Source organism: Schistocerca nitens, chromosome 2 (assembly GCF_023898315.1).
Source record: "Schistocerca nitens isolate TAMUIC-IGC-003100 chromosome 2, iqSchNite1.1, whole genome shotgun sequence".
Lineage (NCBI taxonomy): Eukaryota > Metazoa > Arthropoda > Insecta > Orthoptera > Acrididae > Schistocerca > Schistocerca nitens.
In genome coordinates, this window is record NC_064615.1 from 542986399 (window position 1) to 543008058 (window position 21660).

Here is a 21660-nt window from a genome sequence, read left to right on the forward strand (position 1 = left end):
CAGTGACTGGGAAAGTCTCTTCGTGAGTGGGGCTTGGGGTCCCTCGTTCGACAGTGCAAGTTTCAAAGGTCACTTGATGTCCTTAAGACAGAGTAGATTCGATGTATGTGTATCGCTTACATCGGACAATGGGACAAGAGAATGAAGAGCAGTTAATGGAATTCTGACAAAGTTTCTTTTTTGTAATTAATGTACGATTGTTTTCTTGTAGATTTCTCAGGGATGGAAGGTACAGATACTGCCAATTAAAATGTAGAAGAAGTCAGACCCTCGTAGAGTGGGCGTTGTATATCAGCGGTATTCTGTTCTTCGACGTGTTCAAATTCTGAGACAAGTGATCTGTTGTGTTAAAGTTGTAGATTGAAAGAAAACCCTAAGTAACCTAGAGCAGAAATATCATTTTATTACTTACTACTTTTGGCTCATCGGCAAGTCATCTTCAAGTCTGCAACACAGAAATTTGCATCTAGGAATGCAGAAGTGCAAATTGCTAGCATCAAAGTTCCATCACACAATACGTGCGAGTACTATAACAAAATATGTTTCTTAGTGTACAACTGCCTAACGAAGTGACACATCGTCATATTTATAGTGAGCGGGATTGTTTCTGATAGAATCCAATGGATAAATGATGTAGATAATTATAAAAATATTTTTAAATAATGGCAATAATACCTGTATTATAGTGCAGGAATACACAAAACGGAAATATAACTTGAGACTACAACTCTTACCCAGAATAAAGTCTCGTTATATATAATGCACCCTGACAGAATCAGGCATTTGACATATGTGGACACTGACATCATGCCTGCCACATTATACTTTAGGATAACATGATGCGACAAGCATAATCTCTGTGTGTTGATGCGCGAACTGTCTGATTCTGTCAATGCGCCTTGCATATTACGACATTTTATTCTGGGTAATAGTTAAATTTCCTTGGCGAGTATTCTGGCATTATAAAGTTACTGTCGTGATATAAAAATGTCTTTAGGATAATTTGTATCATTGTTTTAATGGTCTGTATAACAAACGATACTGCTTTCGCGAACTATGACTATGGGTCCCACCGTTTGGCAGTCTTACACTAACCAATGTATGTTGTTATTGTATATGTCAGGTGACGAAATTTCTGTATCAACAAGTTACTCTTCAGCACTAATTAGACGCAAATTTTCATGTTGCAAATCTGTATGTGACTTGTAGATAAGCCAAAAGCAGTAATCAAAAAGTAATAGTATTTTGCGTTCTTGACTGTTAAGGGTTTCTTGGAATCCACAGGTATATCCGTGTTACTTGAGAGCAACTTCGTCAGGTAAGCAGTGAAAAGTTATTACAACTTCTGTCTGATTTATGGGTCCCGGGTTTCACCGAAAGGCATTCGTTTCCAAGGCACGTAATGTCACGTTGTTGAAGAAATCAAATCATTTGCTTCTGCATGATTCCAGTTGCTGGCAATTGTGCGTGAACATACAGGACCATTCCAGCTCCGCTAATGAGCTAGGTACATGAACTTTGGATCCATGTCATAATGAAACTAGCCGTATAGAGTGGCCACGTGGTTTGAGGCGCCATGTCCCGGATCGCGGGGCCTCTTCCATCGGAGGTTCAAGTCCTCCCAGGGTAATGGATGTGTGTGTTGTTCTTAGCATAAGTTAGTTCATGTAGTGTGTAAAAGTCTAGAGACCGATGACCTCAGCAGTTTGGTCTCTTAGGAAGTCTCACACCTTTGAACAACCGCCCCTGGTAGCTGAATGGATGCAGGTACGGTAGCTCAGCGTGTTCAGTCGGAGGGTTTAGCTACCCTCTGTAAAAAAAAAAAAAAAGAAAAAAAAAAAAAATGAGTGAACGGATCAACGAACAACCTCAACGAGTGCCATCGGACCCCCGCCACGAACAAAGTAACGAACAACAGAACAAAATGAGAATTAAAAAAAAGTGGTCAGTGCGACAGAATGTCAATCCTAAGGGCCCTGGTTCGATTCCCGGCTCGGTCGGAGATTTTCTCCTCTCAGGGACTGGGTGGTGTGTTCTCCTAATCATCATCATTTCATCCCCATCGACGCGCAAGTCCCCGAAGTGGTGGCAAATCGAAGACTTGCACCTGGCTAACGGTCTACCCGACGGGAGGCCCTGGTCACATGGCATTTGCATTTTTTATCTTTGAACATTTTTGAAAGTAATTTGTTTGTGTGGTGTCGTCTGCAGAACGAGTTTCCATGCAGATGTTGGTACATTACGATGGCACCACAAGTAAAGACAGTCGATGCCAGATGCAGAGATGTCTCGGAGACGTCAGCAAAGAAGAGCTGTCACCTGTTTCCTTGCGCCGCTGCAGCCACGATGTTAACTATGTTCCGAGCTCTGCCAGTCTCTAGGTATAGTGTGAAAAAAATCCTATGGCTGCTAGATGCACGGTCTGCTTGGGAAACATGGAGAGAGCAGCAGTGGTGGGGGGTCTCTCAGAGCGCTGTAGGGGAAATACCGAGCACTGGAGGCTACGTGCCATTCTAAACTCAAGCCAACGCTCCCAGTTTTTGTAAATATTAAGTGGAGCCTCTCCACGCCCACACTTGCATGGTGACCATTGAAAAGGATCTACTGTCAGCTCTGCTTTCGTTAGTATCTAAAAAGAATTCATTCAAAAATGCAGTGATTCATTTTCGCCTTGCTTGTTAACCAATTGTAACATTCAGAGTAGCGTCATGAGTGGCGAATTTTGAACGGGACCTACACATTTCTCTGGCTGCTATGTCAACATTTGCTTCTTTTGCCAAAACACAGCGGAGTTTACACTGTCTCGTCTCACTGACATGTTGTGCAGACACAATTGCGAGAGAATGCTGAAACAGTGGTTTGTTAAGTTTATTAAGTGAGGAACTGGGGAAGACTAAAGTCAGTAGCTTATAAAAAGCAAAAACAAGTAATGTATTCACATATGTTATTCCAAAAATCTTAGCATTTCTCGTTTTACCAGCTACCGATGACCTTTAAAAATTACATTCGTTCACCAAAAAAGTCTGTACTTATATATAAGGCTCATTAGACCATCTTCTTCTGTGCGGATGCACAAACAGTGCCTGAACTCTTACGGGAATCGGCAGTAAAGCAACGAGTAATGAGTATAATGGGCAGGGGCAGTATGAATATAGTGTGGGACAATAAGTTCCGAATGTGGATCTCACATGAGGCGTGCCAGAGATAAGTTCTCTGCAGTCGCAGTATCCTCTGTGCCTTTGGTGGCTCAGATGGATAGAGTGTATGCCATGTAAGCAGGAGATCCCGGGGTCGAGTCCCAGTGGAGGCACACGTTTTCAACTGTCCTCATTGACTTATATCAACGCCTGTATGCAGCTAAGGGTATTCATTTCATTGTAATTTAAGTCTGTACTTATTGGAATGACACGGTATAGGACGGAGTTTTACACAATAACGATATGGTAAAATGATGTCCTCTTTGCATACTATCATTTAAAAAAAATCTCATTTTAATATCTGAAACAGTTTATGAACTATGGGTAATGTTGTGCATATTTCACTCTGTCTTAATCGCTGGCGCGGCCCGACCGCAAATATGTACGCTACATCAGATCAGTTTTCTCGAGATTGGTGACAGACAAATACCTCTGCCCAAGTCTAAAGAAAAATTCGATATGTGAGCTAAAATTCATATACAACAACATATTATGTAATATGCACCAAACGCAAAATCAAAGCGACCTCTGTTTTTCATTGCACACTTCTCCAAATTTCGCCTAAATATCACAGTAACTATGGCCATTAACTGAATGATGGGCACATCATCATGAACCCTACATATAAAGCTATACGTAAAGCAAAAATGAATTATTTTTACCGAATAGTTTCTGTAAAATCGTTTGAGAAACATTGTAGGCTGCGCACCTTTATTCTATCGTCGCTGATTGGCCGAAAGATGGAAAACTCTTGTTGTCCTCTCCTTCTGAATCAATGAACGAACTCACACAGCGCTTTGGACGAAAACTAGTCACTGCGCATCGTCCACTGTATCCTGCACGAGCTGTAACCAGCGACTACTTGTAATCACCGCTTACTACGAAAGTACCACCATGGTAGAGATCCTGCTGCGTGCGCATGGAACAGTTATTCTGAACTTTAAATTTAGTTAAAGAATTGTACTTTTATGTGGACTTTCATTCTACAGTGAACAGTGTGCTGATGTTATAAGGGTCAGGATACAATACACGTCAACCGTCTGGACTCTAATTGTTTAGAAAGTCAAGCATTTACCAAGCTCGTGGTTTAATAAATTATAAGTGATCTGTGCGTGTGTTATAGTGTGTGCTCGACCTCCTACTGAAGTACTTTACTTGCTACAAGACGTCACAATTTGCGTGCTGAAGATAGAGTATGTGGATACAACAATCTGGATGACCACTGGTCAGGGGTTTGGTTGGGGACGAACTGTGGGAGAGGGTTGCTTTTGACATGATGGACCAGGTTCTTTCCCAAAGACGACAGAAGCAAGCCTTTAAACGCAGGAAGAAGGTGAGTATATAATTTCGACTAAAGTTATATACAGAGTTTCCCACATCAAACCGGTACACATCAAGCCCGAGATTCAGATAACAATGAACTAACTAAAAAACAGTAGATACTGTAACGTTAAAAAACATGTAGTTGCCCGTTTATAAGAGATGCTGAAAGTTGTGGCCATGGGCATCCAGACATCGTTCATTTCGTGTGATGACGTTACCAGCAACACACTGCAATTCTGCAGGCGTGATGTTGTTAATTTCTCCAGTAGTATTCCGTTTAAGATCATCTATTGTTCGAGGATTGTCAGCATACGCCTTGTTTTTTAGTGTAGTCCATAAACAAATGTCACACGGGGGCAGGACGTCAAACGGTCCGCCTTGGAGCAGGAGAGGCACCACAGAAAATTTTGATTTCCACGTCTATTCTTTTACAAATAAATTCATAAAACTTTGTCAGCATGACCAGGAAGGATCCAGGATTCACACTCATAGCAGTGTAAGCTGAAAAATATAAGAATATAAACTTTTTACATGTCAAATTTCATCATTTTTTCACGTACTATTGGCTGCATTTGTTACTGCAGGTTCATTTTCCTTCATAAGTAAGAGTGTTTCTTCGATGAATTTTGCGCAGCTTACAAACCATATTTACAGGTGTATGAAACTCCAGAATTTCCCAAATCTATTACAAACTAGTTTAAAAACTGAGAAAATTAAGTATAAAATTTGAGTTTCTCCTAAACATCAAGTTTAAAATGTAAAAGCTCATCAATTTTTTCATAAATTAAATAAATTCTAGAGTTTCATAAACCTGTAAGTATGGTTTTTATGCTGTGCAAAATTCATCGAAGAATCTCTCTTAGTCGAAGAAAAGTGTACCTATAGGAACAAACGCAGCCAATAGTACTGGAAAAATGATGAAATTTCACAAAAATTATTTTTTTATATTATTGAACTTCCACTGCTATGAATGTGAATCCTGAATCATTCCTGGTCATACTGACAAAGTTTTATGAATTTATTTATAAAAGTATAGGCAGTGGAAATTAAAATGTCCTGTGGTGCCTCTCCTGCTTCAAGTCTGTCCGTCTGACGTCCTGCCCCTTAAGTCTGTGGACCTTTAGGGACAGAGGCTTCTACCGACAAGTCTGTCTTCAGGGAACACATTGGTGATATACGCCATACTTTGGTTGCATGTGTGAGCAGTTGCTCAATCCTGTGGGAATACTGCATGCAGCTTTTGTGCATCTGTTAATTGTGTATAGAAAGAGTCAAAGATCAATAGATATCTGTCACTGTGTGAGATGTAATTGACAAATATGGGGCCGATTATGGGCATGCCAGACGACAAACATCAAACACGTAACTTCTCTAAGTGGAGAGGTGCCTTGTGCAGAATATGTGAGTTGTCCTGAGACCAGTATTTGAAGTTCGGGGAGTTTACATAACCTGGCAAATGAAACCAGGCCTCATCTGACCTGAAGTAAAGTCAGGTGTCCAGGAAACCGCTAGGAATTGATGTTAACAGTCAGTGAGACTAGTGAACTCCTTTTCCCTGGTCCTCAAATTTCAACTCTCGCACCACACCCACATGATAGGCTTTTAATTTAATATCTTTTAGTTCACGATGACGTGATGTACGTTATACATTAAACTGTCGAAATAGTCTACTGACTTGCAGTGACTTCTCGTAATGTTCGTGCCAATTCTGTTAATAGTTTCAGCAGTCCTCACCGTCGGTCGCCTGTTCCTCTGCATGTTGTGAACGGATCCTAAAGCCCTCCATTTCTTGAACAGATCTTGAATAGCGGTGGTCGTGGGGACTTTCCTACCAGGATTCTTCGCTCGAAACATTTCTTTACATTCCTTGATGGAAACTGTCTTCACGTAAAAATCTACGATATCAAATCGCTTTTTTACATCTACATTTACATCTATATCTACGTGATTACTCTGCTATTCACGATGAAGTGCCTGGCAGAGGGTTCAATGAACCACCTTCATGGTGTCTCTCTACCGTTCCACTCTCGAACGGCACGCGGGAAAAACGAGTCCTGATTTATCTTATTTTATCGTGATGATCATTTCTCCCTGTGTAGGTGGGTGCCAAAAGGATGATTTCGCAATCGGAGGAGAAAACTGGTGATTGAAACTTCATGAGAAGATCCCGTCGCAACGAAAAACGCCTTTGTTTTAATGATTGCGACTCCAGTTCACGTATCATGTCTGTGACACTGTCTCCCCTATTTCGCGATAATACAAAACAAGCTGCCCTTCTTTGTAGTTTTTCGATGTCATGCGTCAGTCCCACATAATGGGGATCCCACACCGCACAGCAGTACTCCAGAATAGGGCGGACAAGCGTAGTGTAAGCAATCTCTTTGGTAGACCTGTTGCATCTTCTAACAAGGGAACATCCCCATCGCACCCCCCTTAGATTTAGTTATAAGTTGGCACAGTGGATAGGCCTTGAAAAACTGAACACAGATCAATCGAGAAAACAGATAGGCAATAATAAGGACAATGTGAAGTCAGGAGCGCCGTGGTCCCGTGGTTAGCGTGAGCAGCTGCGGAACGAGAGGTCTAGTTCAAATCTTCACTGGACTGAAAATTTTACTGTCTTTATTTTCGCAAAGGTATGATCTGTGCGTTCGTTCATTGACGTCTCTGTTCACTGTAATAAGTTTAGTGTCTGTGTTTTGCGACCGCACCGCAAAACCGTGCGATTAGTTGACGAAAGGACGTGCCTCTCCAATGGCAACCGAAATCATTTGATCGCAAGGTCATAGGTCAACCGATTCCTCCACAGGAGAACACGTCTGATATATTCTATACGACACTGGCGACAGCATGTGCGTCACATGACAGGAATATGTTGACGACCCACCTAACTAGTTCACTTGGCGAATGGGTAAAAAGATTCTTCTACCTTGCCCGATTTAGGTTTTCTTGTGGATGTGATAATCACTCCCAAAAAAGTGATGAAAACATAAGAGTTTGTCACATTAACTCAAAATAAAATGTTAAACTTTTGACTCGAGGGAAGACTTGAACCAAGGACTTCTCGCTCAGCAGCTGGTCACGCTAACCACGGGACCACGGCGCTCCTGAGCTCACACTGTCCTTGATATTGCTGATCTCGCGCATGGACTACTCAGTTTGTATATTTTGCTTATTTTTTTCATAGTTCCACACAACTTCTTCCTGTTTTCTCGATCGATCTGTATTCAGTTTTTCATGGTCTATCCACTGTGCCAACTTACAACTAAATCTGAGGGGGGTGCGATGGGGAGGTTCCCTTGTAAGTGTTCTGCCAATGAATCGCAGTGTTTGGTTTGCTCTACCCACAATATTATCTATGTGATCGTTCCAGTTTAGGTAATTTTTAATTGTAATCCCTAAGTATTTAGTTGAATTTACAGCCCTCAGATTCGTGTGACTTACGGCGTAATTGAATTTAGCTGATTTCTTTTAGTACTCATGTGAATAATTTGACACTTTTCTTTATTCAGGGTCAATTGCCACTTTTCGCACCATACACATATCCAAATCATTTTGCAAGTAGTTTTGATCATCTGATGACTTTACAAGACAGTAAATGACAGCATCATCTGCACACAATCTACGATGGCTACCCAGATTGTCTCCTATGTCGTTAATATAGATCAGGAACAGTAGAGGACCTATAACACTTCCTTGGGGAACGCTGGATATTACTTCTGCTTTACTCGATGACGTTCCGTCTATTACTACAAACTGCGACCTTTCTGACAGGAAATCACGAATCCAGTCGCACAACTGAGGCGATACTCCGTAGGCACGCAGTTTGGTTAGAAGGCGCTTGTGAGGAACGGTACCGAAAGCCTTCTGGAAATCTAAAAATATGTAATCAATTTGACATCCCCTGTCGATAGCACTTATTACTTCTTGAGTATAAAGAGCTAGTTGTGTTTCACAAGAGCGATATTTTCTGAATCCGTGCTGACTATATGTCAATAAATCGTTTTCTTCGAGGTACTTCATAATGGTCGAATACGGTATATGTTCTAAAACCCTACTGCAAACCGACGGTAGTGATATAGGCCTATAATTCAGCGGATTACTCCTGCTTCGCTTTTTGGGTATTGGTGTGATTTGAGCAATTTTCCAGTCTTTAGGTACGGATCTCTCTGTGAGCGAGTGGTTATATATAATTGCTAAATATGGAGCTATATTATCAGTATACTGTGAGAGGAACCTGACTGGTATACAATCTGGATCGGAGGCCTTGCCTTTATTAAGTGATTTAAGCTGATTTGTTACACCGAGGATATCTATTTCTATGTTTCTCATCTGGGAAGTTTTTCTTGATTGGAATTCAGGAATATTTACTGCTTCATTTCTGTAACAGCTCAACAGTACGGGCTTCTCACAACAACTGACCCACGAACACATAGCCGCAATCAAATTTTCGGTTAAATGCTTTGTAGCCAAGTTTTGAAACAGTCTTGCCACTTCAGAAGCAGTTCGATTAGAGATTTAACCGGTACATGAGACGTACTGGTTTTATATAGGACATCCTGTATATGGAAAGGGTCGACATTTATGAGCGATTTGCCATTGTACTACATATCAATAATGATACAATTTAGACGACGACAGTCAGTGCAGGAGTACGTAGTCTGGTGTTGCAAGGCGCGGAAGTTGAATGCGCGCCAGAGGGTATGGACCCGGATACCCACTAGGGTTCTCTGTGCTCCCGCGCGCGCCTGCGCCACCATCCTCACCGTCCGACTGCGCCACTCTCCTTATCACGTGCGGCGCTATCCCGGCAGTCTGGTACTCGCCACTGTTCCCGTGTGCATCTTAGCCATACTGACTTCCAGCTGTGTGCGTTGAGATACCTACTGTCGTTGTTTGGAGGGTACCTGCGTTGCTGCTGTTTATCAACTCAATTCTTGCTTATATATACACTACTACCCATTAAAATTGCTACACCAAGAAGAAATGCAGAATATAAACGGGTATTCGTTGGACAAATATATTATACTAGAACTGACATGTGATTACATTTTCACGCAATTTGGGTGCATAGATCCTGAGAAATCAGTACCGCGAACAACCACCTCTCGCCGTAATAACGGAATTGATACGCCTGGGCATTGAGTCAAACAGAGCTTGGATGGCGTGTACAGGTACAGCTGCCCATGCAGCTTCAACACGATACCACAGTTCATCAAGAGTAATGACTGGCGTATTGTGACGAGCCAGTTGCTCGGCCACCATTGAACAGACGTTTCCAATTCGTGAGAGACTTGGTTCAAAATGGCTCTGAGCACTATGGGACTTAACATCTATGGTCATCAGTCCCCTAGAACTTAGAACTACTTAAACCTAACTAACCTAAGGATAGCACACAACACCCAGCCATCACGAGGCAGAGAAAATCCCTGACCCCGCCGGGAATCGAACCCGGGAACCCGGGCGTGGGAAGCGAGAACGCTACCGCACGACCACGAGATGCGGGCAGAGAGACTTGGAGAATGTGCTGGCCAGGGAAGCAGTCGAACATTTTTTGTATCCAGAAAGGCCCGTACAGGACCTGCAACATGCGGTCGTGCATTATCCTGCTGAAATGTAGGGTTTCGCAGGGATCGAATGAAGGGTAGAGCCACGGGTCGTAACACACCTGAAATGTAACGTCCACTGTTCAAACTGCTGTCAATGCGAACAAGAGGTGACCGAGACGTGTAACCAATGGCACCCCATACCATCACGCCGGGTGATACACCAGTATGGCGATGACGAATACACGGATCCAATGTGCGTTCACCGCGATGTCGCCAAACACGGATGCGACCATCGTGATGGTGTAAACAGAACCTGGATTCATCCGAAAAAATGACGTTTTGCCATTCGTGCACCCAGGTTCGTCGTTGAGTACACCATCACAGGCGTTCCTGTCTGTGATTCAGCGTCAAGGGTAACCGCAGCCGAGGTCTCCGAGCTGATAGTCCATGCTGCTGTAAACGTTGTCGAACTGTTCGTGCAGATGGTTTTTGTCTTGCAAACGTCCCCAGCTGTTGACTCAGGGATCGAGACGTGGCTGCACGATCCATTACAGCCATGCGAATAAGATGCCTGTCATCTCGACTGCTAGTGATACGAGGCCGTTGGGATCCAGCACGGCGTTCCGTATTACCCCCCTGAACCCACCGATTCCAAATTCTGCTAACAGTCATTGGATCTCGACCAACGCGAGCAGCAATGTCGCGATACGATAAACCGCAATCGCGATATGCTACAATCCGACCTTTATCAAAGTCGGAAACGTGATGGTACGCATTTCTCCTCCATACACGAGGCATCACAACAACATTTCACCAGACAACGCCGGTCAACTGCTGAGAAATCGATTGGAAACTTTCCCCATTTGGCACGTTGTAGGTGTCGCCACCGGCGCCAGCCTTGTGCCAATTGCTCTGAAAAGCTAATCATTTGCATATCACATAATCTTCTTCCTGTCGGTTACATTTCGCGTCTGTAGCACGTCATCTTCGTGGTGTAGCAATTTTAATGGCCAGTAGTGTATACTGTAATTGGAGTTCTTGCTTGCTTGCCTCGTGTTGTGCTCTGGCCAGTCGTAGTGTCTGTCGGCCCCTACTGGTTCGTATGTTCGTAATTAACGACACCTCCAGCGCCTGGCGGCTTTGGGCCTCCATTCTCTGCCGTACACCACTCGCCGGTCGCTCGCGACTGTAACATTGGATACGGCATAAAAGGTTTGGTAGCATGGAGGTTAAGTTCATCTGTCTCCTGGAGCAACACCAAGAGCTCATGCAGCAGCAGCTGCAGCGTCAGTTACATCTCTTACAGCAATCCTTGCAGTTGTCGACAGACAAAGTGAAGGCCTGGAACGCCCTCCCGCACCAGCTCCTGCGTGTACCGGTTTCTGACGCTTCCCCATGTCCACCGTCGTTTCTGCCCTTTCACGACGTTAAGGAAGACTGGGAAACATACTTGCATCGTCTGCAACATTTCACAGCGTTTCAGGTCACGGATGACACCCTACAGCGATCGTTTTTCTTGTCCGGGGCATCACCAGACACGTTCTTTCTGCTCCACAAGTCGGCTCCACTGTCCGAGCCCATGGGTCTCTCCTTTAACGAGGTATTTGTGCTACTGACTAATTACTATTCCCAGCACTAACATGTCGTGACGTCTGGGCTTGAGTTCCATCAGTACCATAAACAGCCTGGTCAGTCGTACCGTTCTTGGGTCACAGACTTGCAGTGTCTCAGCTGCAAATGCGACTTCACTTGCACGAATGAGCGTTGCGAGGCGTCGTATGTGGTGTCCTTGATTAGGGATGTTGTCATTCATCTGGCACCCGATCCAGAAGTCCGTACGCTCGATAACCCTCGCTGAAAGACATTCTGCGCATAGCCCACTCCTTTGAAATCGCACAGGTGGCGGACGAGCGTCTTATGGCGAGGCCGTAGGTGGCAACAATAGAGTCCTTCCCACGAGCGCCTCCCTCTCGTCGCCGGCGTGGTACAGCCCACAGAGAGCCACGTCGTCGAGACTCCGCATTGTCCGACATGTCTATGGCTTCGGAGCCGTCAGTTGACCCTCGTAGGCGGTCGCGTGGGTTGCATCCGTCTTGCATGCAGTGCTTTTCCGCCTGCTCTCGCGCGATGTATACACGGCTGGGTTCCCCGGAGCTTTCTCCCACCTCTCAGCAACTGGTCGCATACAGTGATTGCCCTGTCTCCCTCCGTGGACAGTTCTCGGTCCTGGCCACCTATAAACACGTTCTGCAGCTCCTGCCCATCCCTCGACTTCAAACACTTTTCGACTTGATGCCTTTATGCTGTTTGGTTTTTTAATTTCAGACGAAGTTAAGGTCGTTTCCTCTGCCGTCCCGTTCCAGAAACTCGACAATCTGTTCTCAGCCTATGCCTCTTTGTTTGACTTACAGTGTGCTTCGGACTTCCAGAAGCACATTGCTCTCCGACCAGATGTTCAGCCTCGGTTCTTCTGGGGTTTGACCCATTCCAGTGGTGTGACATTCAGCAGTCAAGCAAGAGCTCCATCGACAGCAGGCTGCTGGCGTCATCGGGCGCATGAAGGCGAGTGCTTGGGTGACCCCATTGGTGATGTTCAAGAAACCCAACGGCTCCCTTAGACTCTGTGGAGATTTCAGAATTACAATCAATGCACGGTACCTGGTTGAAAGTTATCCCATTCCCCAGCAGGAAGACGTTCTCGCCAAACTCATGCATTGCGAGTACTGCTCTAAGATCGACCTGGCGGAGGCTTACCACCAATTACGCTTAGATGACGAATCCCAGAACATCGCAAGCAACACGGCGATCGGATTATATAAACAGAAGCGCCTTCCATTTGGCATTTCCTCAGCAGTGGCAATTTTCCAGAAGTACCTGGAGCAGATTAGACAGCCCATCCCAGCTTGTGCCAATTATTTCTATGACATCTTGGACACCAGCCGCACACGCCATGGGCATTTGCAAAACCTTGGTACCTTATTTCATGCTCTGCAGGTCGCAGGCTATCGGATCGCAGTGTCGTGGCCATCAACGGCCTTCCCCAACCCAAGGATTTATCTGACCTCCATGTTTTCATGGGCAAGGTCAATTACTATTTAAAGTTTTTACTCCAGGCTGCTAAAGTTGCACAGGGCCTCAATCGTTTGCATCACAAAGGGGTGCTGTTCAACAGGACTCCTGCCTGTGATCAAGCTTTTCTCCACTTGAAAACTATGCTCAAGTCCACCCCTTGCCTGATCCCTTCTCTCCGGATCGCCCCCTGATTGAGGTGGCAAATGCTTCGGTTTATGGTGTTGGGGCAGTACTGACTCACAGGAATGAAGATGGCTCAGAACAGCCCATTGCATATGCATCCAAGACGCTGTCCCCAGCACAGAGGAACTATTCTCAGATCGAGAAAGAGGCTCTAGCGGTTGTGTTTGCCGTTTAAAAGTTTCACATCTACCCATTTGGGACGAAGTTCGCTCTACTCACTGATCACAAGCCTTTGGGCCACACACACACACACACACACACACACACACACACATCCTGAGCGAACTGCTCAATGTCTCCAGTGCTGGGCGCTGTTCTTACGCAATTTCACATATGCTACCCAATATTAGCCCACCCCTCAACACTCCAACGCCAGTGCCTTGTCACGTCTCTCCTCGGGCCCCAATCCCAAGTTTGACTAAGATCCCTACTTTCACATTGATGTGGCCTACCAAGATTCACTGGATGGATTTCCCATCATGGGTGCACATGTCACCTCTGCCACAAGCCGGGACCCCATTCTGTGGGAGGTTCTCCACTATGTGACCCATGGTTGGCCCACATACCCGACATGTCGGTTGAAAACTGTGTCCAGCCCCTGGCGGCACCTCTCCCACAGGCTCTCAGTTGTGGTGAGTGTCCTTCTGTTGGCCGTGGAGGCTGGTGCCTATCGGGTGATTGTCCCACCCGATTTACGCCATTGCATCCTATGCTTGCTACACCATGGACACTGGAGGATACCCCATATAAAGGCATTGGCTCGTCAGCACATGTATTGGCCAGACATCAATGGCAACATCGAACACTTGGTCTGTGGGTGCACAGTTGTGCAAATCACCAGGTCAGCCTGCCAGAATCATTTGCCTCACCTGGGACTGTATCCGTCTCAGTTTTGTGGGCCTGTTCTTGGGATCGATGTGGTGACTCATTCTGGATGCATACTCCAGATACTCGTATGTGGTGCACATGGCGTCCACCACAACTGATGCCAAGCTCACGATCTTGGCTCAGGTTCTCGTCATCGAAGGCCTGTCTCATACTTTGATCTCCAATAATGGCACCCAATTTACAGCACCCTCCTTCCACGCAATCTGTGAGGGCAACAGTATCAACAGTATACTCCAATGGCACGGCAGAACGAATGGGTCAGGATGTTTAAACAACAGCTGACAAAAGCGATTGAATTCTCTGCCATCCTGTCGGCCCTTACCTTATTCCTGATCAATTACCGCACCATGCTGCTCGACAGTCATAGTCCAGTCCGGCTGAACTCCTCCATGGGTGGCAATCATAGACCCTGCTCCATCTGGTGACGCAGTCGCCTTCTGAGCCCCATTTCCGACCCTCTAAGTGCTACAACCAGGGCACAGTCATGTGGGCTTGCTTGTATGGGGGCAGCGCTGCTTGGACTCCTGCCACAGCAGTCGCGACCCGTGGGTGGCATGTAATGTTGGTACAGACGCAGAAGGGGCTCGAGCACCACTATCATAACCAACTCCATTCTCGTACCCATTTGTGGCACCTCACGTCCCCCAATACTCCGCCTCCTTATGGAGTGCACAAGGCACTCGATTCGGCTCCGCTGCCGCCAGCTCATCGCAGGCACCACGGCGCTCCTTCCCACATCCACAAGGATCGGAAGGGCCATGTGATGACCTGCCCTCTGCTGACGTTTTGATGGATCCCACAGACGGCCCTCCCAACCCACCGCTGCCGGTCGATGCCACAGAGTGCAGCAGTCTGGTAGTCGCCGTACTTCGAGTATGCATCTCGGCCGCATTGCGTTCAAGTTACTTGTATTGAGATACCTGCTGTTGCTTTCTGGAGTGCTCCCGCACTGTTGTTGTCTCACAGAGTTTATCACCTCAGTTCTTGCTTGCTTGCCTCGTGTTGTGTCCCGGTCGGTCGTAGTGCCTGTCGTCCGCTACGTGTTCGTCTGGTCAATCTGTTCGTAGTTAACGATATCCAGCGGCTGCCCCGCCTGGCGGCTTCACGTCTCCATTCTCTGCCGTGCACCGCTCACTGGTCGCTCGTGGCTATTACACGTAGCTTCGTGCATCAAGTGGTAAATCAAAAGAAGATACGATAAGTAATGCGATTGTGATTGTTTATTTTCATTGCGGAAGCCTTGGACAAACTTGCTAGACGAAATTGTGTCCATACACTCTGTACTACTGCCTGGGAGACAGCTATCACGGTAGACAATCATCGCTAGTGTGAGTAGAAAGACTGTCTGCAGGGGTCGGTGTTCTGGTTGTTATTTCGATTAGGGGCATTGGGTCCTTTACTATAGATGTTACGTGTCTGCAGTAATTATGTGCACTGGTGGAATTTTCAGGTGACCTATTATAAACGAAAAATATAGAAGATACGAGTAATGCTGTATTGCTGCATTCCATGAATTAAAAGGACGACGTCAATTTCGTGCCTACCCATCCTCTTCAGTGTTTTACCACTCACGGGGAGCTCCAGTTTTGCTGATTCTTCACCACTGGCATTGCCAAATGATCCATTGCCATCATTGTCACCTACAACAAAACCGCTATTATTGTCGGCTCCATCGTAAGTGACATCCCCTGCTCTATTGCCAAAAATCATCGCCACCTCAGCACTGTGTAGGGAAAAGCACAGCCAGCACCTTGGCCAGTCCCAGTGGCTCCAGCCATATTCGCCACCACTGCACTGAAGTCACACCCACCAATAGCTCCTGTTAATGTCCCTACCTACACTCAGCTAGTCCTACTTATTATCCCATAAACAATATCCACACATTTATAAGACAACATAAACTAAATAGAGCAGATAATGCTTCAATCCACTTTTTAAAAAAAGAAAAAAATTCAACTCACAAAAGATCTCAATGATACATAGACATGCAACAAATACATTCTCTCAACTATCATCATCCAATCTACCCATGTCCTTCCAGTTCTACCCAAGCACTTAATCTTCATGCTGTACCAACATAGAACAAAATTTCAGAACTAGAAAACACTTTCACAGGAAATCTGAATACATTCCCCAAACTCGTAAATATCCTAAGTCATGCTTATAAAACTTAGTATTATTATCAAAACCATGAGTCCCCACTTCCAATCCTTCTACTCCGCAGACATCCTGTTTTTTGTTTCCATACACTGTCACCTCCCTTTCCCCACCTGCCGAGACTTTCAATGATGGTGTAGCGTGTCAACCCTGAGGTCATGGAACACGAGGACATGCAGGAAATCAAATAAAACACCAACTTAGAAATATGAACCAGCGTGCACATCCATAACAACTGTGGACCCATCAGTTTTATCCGCCTTTAATCAGAAATCTCCACCAGCATTGACCATCTAGTTAAAAGCAGAACCTTCATTTACCTCCAACGCCATAAAGTAAACCATCCAAAGTCCAGTTACAAGCCATCCACTGCCTTGGGTGTCTTCACTACAATGAAACAACACAAATCAGTCTAAAAACCCACCGACCTGTCGACACTACAAATCTCACCACCTACAGAAAGACTGTCATAGCCTACAGACTAATATATACTCAGATTTGTAAACATCGTCCTCAAAAACCATCCGTTTTATTGAACATCCCCATACCGTACAACAGCTGTCCCTACGTGCCCCAGCTGTATTCCACCTCAATGTGCCCATCGCCTACTCCCACGAGCAAATGAGCATTCGACAGTTTATTAACCTTAACTAGAACTACCCACTTCCCTATACTGCTTTCTAAATCTAAATGGCGCCACAAATATGCAAATCCTTGATTCCAACATCTGTTTCAAGACAGCCCAAGACACCAACACGCTTACCCAACAGAATACCTATGTTTTCAATCTGCCACACTATCTGTATGTCTCCCTATGGCCTACAGTGGATCAATAACACAGTAGCCATGCCAGATCTGGAGTAGCAACTGCAAACACCCTAAATCAGCTACATGGCCTCTACAATAATTCTGCTGAAAACTTTATTCTAAACATGTATTTTAGCTTTTCAACAGTCAACTCTGCTGAGCTGTGGCCGGCTCGCATTGATGCCGTTTGCTCCTAGGAATTTTGTCGTAATCGAGTGGCGTCTTATTTCTGCCTGAGTTACTACCATGTGAGTTGCTGACTTGCCTCCGTCAGTGGCAGCAGCAGCGCTTATCGATACTAGTACTGCTGTACCATCTTTGGTGTGACCGATATGTTTCCGTGTGGTGGTTTGTGTGGCAGTCAGCTGGTTGGGACAGAGCAGCGAAGAAGTCTCAGTGGCGCGAGATCAGGCTGGGACCACTGGCGGCGTGCACGTACAGTCAGATTGCGAGAGCTACAGAGTTCGTTGCCCACCGAACCTGGACACTGAACTTGAGTGATCAGTTAACCTGTTATGAAACCTCAACTGCTGTGACATCTCTTCGTTCATTGCCGGTTGTTGCTTCCTGGGCCGTTCCGGCTAGCAGCAATGTATGGTGTGTTGGAGTTGGCAAAATTTTGCAACCATATTCCTGTATGGTCTTTAACTGTTAAATTGGTTATTATTTATCAGTGAAGTGCACCAGCGGTTTTTTCTGCCTTGTGGCCGTTAACGATCCAGTTACCTGCCCTGGTCGTTAGCGTAGTTTTCCGGCAGTGTGTTTTTTCTCGCCAAGTTGATGCTGTCCGGCACGGCGTGTAGTTCGACACCCTTTTAGTTGTTTGTTCATATTTTTTTCTTAAGAATGGTTATTGTGCCTTGGCTGTTCTTAGACGCCATTTGGAAGACGTAGTGCTGCCGGTATCTTCGTTCTTGGCTCATATTTTCCGTTGTCGTACCATTGGTCGGGCAGAGGGGAATTGATTAGGTCGTTGGTCGGTCCTTCGGCCGCCCCTGGGTCGGGTTGCCATCCGATTACTTGACCTGACTCTTGGCTGCCTGTCTCACCCCACCTTAAGTTGGAGCTATCTCCTCAGGCTGACTCTCAGAACACTTCTGAGCACCACTGTTCTGTTGATTTTAGACTGTGATTTTCATTTTAGTCTGATGTACTGTGAAAGGCACTCAGCCATCTATTAATTTAGTTTGTTTCTAAATAAGGCCTTCAGCTGACTTAAATTAAAAATTTGAAGATTGATATGTTTAATAACTAAAATTTTGAAAGTTCGTTCTATCCGAAATTCGTGTTATCCATGCCATAAGTTCTGAGTTGTTCAATGTCCAGTGTGTTGCCTTCAGCCGAGCTTTTATGTTAAATGTTTTTAAGACAAGGCCTTCAGGTGTCTGAAATTAAAATTTTGAAAACTGATTGTTTAAAACTTTTTTAAAAGTTTGCTCTATCTGAAATTCTTGTTATCCAGGCCGTATGCCCTGAGTTGTTCAATGTCTTGTGTGTGGCCTTCACCAGAGTATTTACGCGAAATATTTTTTTTTAAAAATAAGGCCTTCAGTTGCGTGTATTCTTTAAAGCAATTTTTTATAACTTGTGTTCAGGCCTTCAGCCGTTCTTGTTTTCGGTGTGGTTTTGGGGCCTTCAGCCCAGGAGGTATCGCAAGTTTTCTTAACTAGGCCTTCAGCCGTGTTGTATTAATTTGATCCTTTTAAGGCAATGTGTAATTAAGTGGTTCTTAGGAAAATAAAAGTTTGTGTGTTTTGTGCCACTAACAGTAACTGATTACGGCCACCCTCCACAACCATAACCTGATCTGCTCTATCCTGCAAAACCAGATTTCATGTGCAGTGTCTGTATCTGTCCGACTTATTCTACCCGATACAATTTACTCACTATCATTGAGTAACCTTCTGCATCTATTTTATTTTTACTGACTTGTATATATAGCACTCCCATGCTGAACTGAAGTTTTCCCCTCAGTTGATCAGCTGCCTTCTGCGGTATCTAGTTTGCTTCCTCGACGCACACATCCCCAAAATGACTTTTCCTCCAACCTCCTCAGAAACATAATTCATAAGTCTTTCATCTGATTAGAAGCGATCACAACTCAGTCCAGCTTCAGTCCTAATCTACACTTCCCATATTTATATCCATCTCGCAACAACAGAACTAAAATAACCCAATAACACCACCAAAAAATCTGGAGCACCTTCTGGGAGCTTACGCATATCCAAACAGCAAGCTACCTCCACACAACGAAGGTATCTCCAACACCACATCCTTCCTACAAATAACCTTGACCGAAGCTGCAACCACACACACACACACACACACACACACACAGCCGCCCCATGCATCCAACTGACTTCAGAGAATCCTGCAAGCCTAACGCTCCTTCTCCTGCACCCATGACTGGGACACAACAACACTCCCCCCCCCCTCCTCCCTCCCCCAGAAATTGCAGAGAAACATCCATAATATACTTAATTCAAAAAGGCGCCTCGACTATAGTTAGACATGCTATAAACTAAATGCCACACCACCCACAGATTCAAGTAACTGTCGGAAAGCTTTCCAACGACATACCAGCCGCAATCCTCCCCATTCCACCATCTCCCTCTCCACAATCAACTCCTCCATGATAGCCTAAGTAAACTAAAACTTTTCAGGTCTCACGTGCTACTCACCTTCCACGACAATCCTGACTTGGCCATTCCATGACCTCATATGTCCACCACTGGAGAGACACATCAGTTGCCCCTCTGTCTCCAAGCCTGCAGCATTTACGCCCTATGCAATGAAGAGATTTAAACACACCAATCCAAATTGAGATGTTAAAACCATATCCCCCCACTTCTGTCGACATCTCATTTTTTGTTTATTCCTCATCGTTTGATAGCCTTTCACTTCGTTTGTTGAGATTAACATGACTTGCGGATTCTACTCCTCGCCGAAACGATGTCATTATTTAGTCCAGAGGCATTAATGTACGATATTAGCATGATTACCCCTATGGATAGCTATTTTCTTTGTTGCGTTCGTTGTGACGACAAATTTAGTTTTTATATCAGGTACCGGAGGTGTTTCCAAGTTATCATTGTTCCCGCAAATTATGAAACCTGAGGTAATATCTCAAAAAAACAGTATTTCCTCTGGTCCAAGAATTAACACTGTTCATTGTAACGGTTCGATCTGTTCGTCTGGTGCGTAATATGTGGCATATTTAAAGATAGAAGACAAACCCAAAAGCAGAAGGTAAACTTGATCCGTAAAACTTGTAAATGAATAGTTGTCGTAACCGTCTCCTTCACAACTGTCCATCTGTCAGTATTCTCTTACTCCATCCTCGATTAAATGATCTCAGTGATCTCAGTTGTTTCTATAACAGTAAAGACTACGCTACTGGCAAAGAAACGAAATAAACATTTATGAATCACAATGAGTTCGAAAAAGGTTTGAATGTGCGCTGGTTTATACCTGAGAATATACTTTCCAGAACTATTCTTGTCCTCTTCAATCTTGTAATTCACTGTCTGGTCGATGACGAATTGAGTATCTTGTACCCAGCCTCTTAATCTCGTGTGCAACATGTCTCTCACACGTTTCACGTTCTCAGTCCATCCAGGAAGTAGCTCATCACTCATATGGTCACCCTGAGACACATGGAAAATAGTTCAGATTTCTTCCATTACATTCACAAGCAACAGCCAATCTAAATTTACACTTGTAGGCACGGCTGTTACACAGCATTTAAATTATTAGTGAAGCATCACTACGTACGTCTCTAGCAATATTTGAGGAGATACAAACAATTCTTAACCTATAACGCCAGGCAAGAGAGCTGTAGATATTTCTAAGCAGTTACATTATAAACATTTTAAAGTATGAATGCATGGTCTCGTGGCAGTATGAATGACATGTTCTAGGGATTCCAACGGCGTCACGTTGCAACATGTATAACCACCTGGAGGGACTGGAAGTCTAAGAAGATTTTGTTTTGATTTTTGAATGATTTTCTAAAAGAGGTATCGTCAACATATCATTGTTTATGGAAGACTTCGAGGAACGTGCTTTGGAGTCGGCGCCTTTGAAAGCAGTCTGTTTCTTTAGATATGTTGACGATACCTTTGTTGTTAGGCCTTATGGTAGGGAGAATTTTAATGCTTTTCAAGAATATCTGAACTCGATCCACCCGAACATTCGTTTTACGATGGAGGTGGAAGAGGATGGTTGCTTTTCCTTTCTTGACGTGTTGGTTAGGAGGAAGGATGATGGATCACTGGGACATGCAGTCTACAGGAAAAGTACTCACACCGACGTGTACTTACAGGCTAATAGTTCTCACCATGCGGCTCAGCGTGAAGGGGTACTTCGTACCTTGGTACACAGGGCACATGTCGTTTCCGACGCTGAGACTTTGCCAGCTGAGCTGTCCCATCTTGAAGTTACGTTTCGTCAGAATGGTTATAGTGATAGACAGACTGAACGTG

General features: G+C 44.8%; 1 protein-coding gene across 4 annotated transcripts in view; it reads right to left on the reverse strand.

The window, feature by feature from the left end:
• Positions 1–21660, reverse strand: part of LOC126236531 (uncharacterized) — a 350541-nt gene that overhangs the window by 65754 nt on the left and 263127 nt on the right. For 2 of the 4 annotated variants that reach the window (XM_049945903.1, XM_049945900.1), the window contains exon 5: positions 20648–20823. The exons of 1 other annotated variant lie outside the window; for it this stretch is intronic. In XM_049945903.1, the coding sequence (XP_049801860.1) occupies positions 20648–20823 (176 nt within the window). Of the gene's footprint in view, positions 1–1730; positions 1791–20647; positions 20824–21660 lie in introns of those variants that run through there. One more of the 4 variants, XM_049945902.1, reaches the window with a different exon arrangement.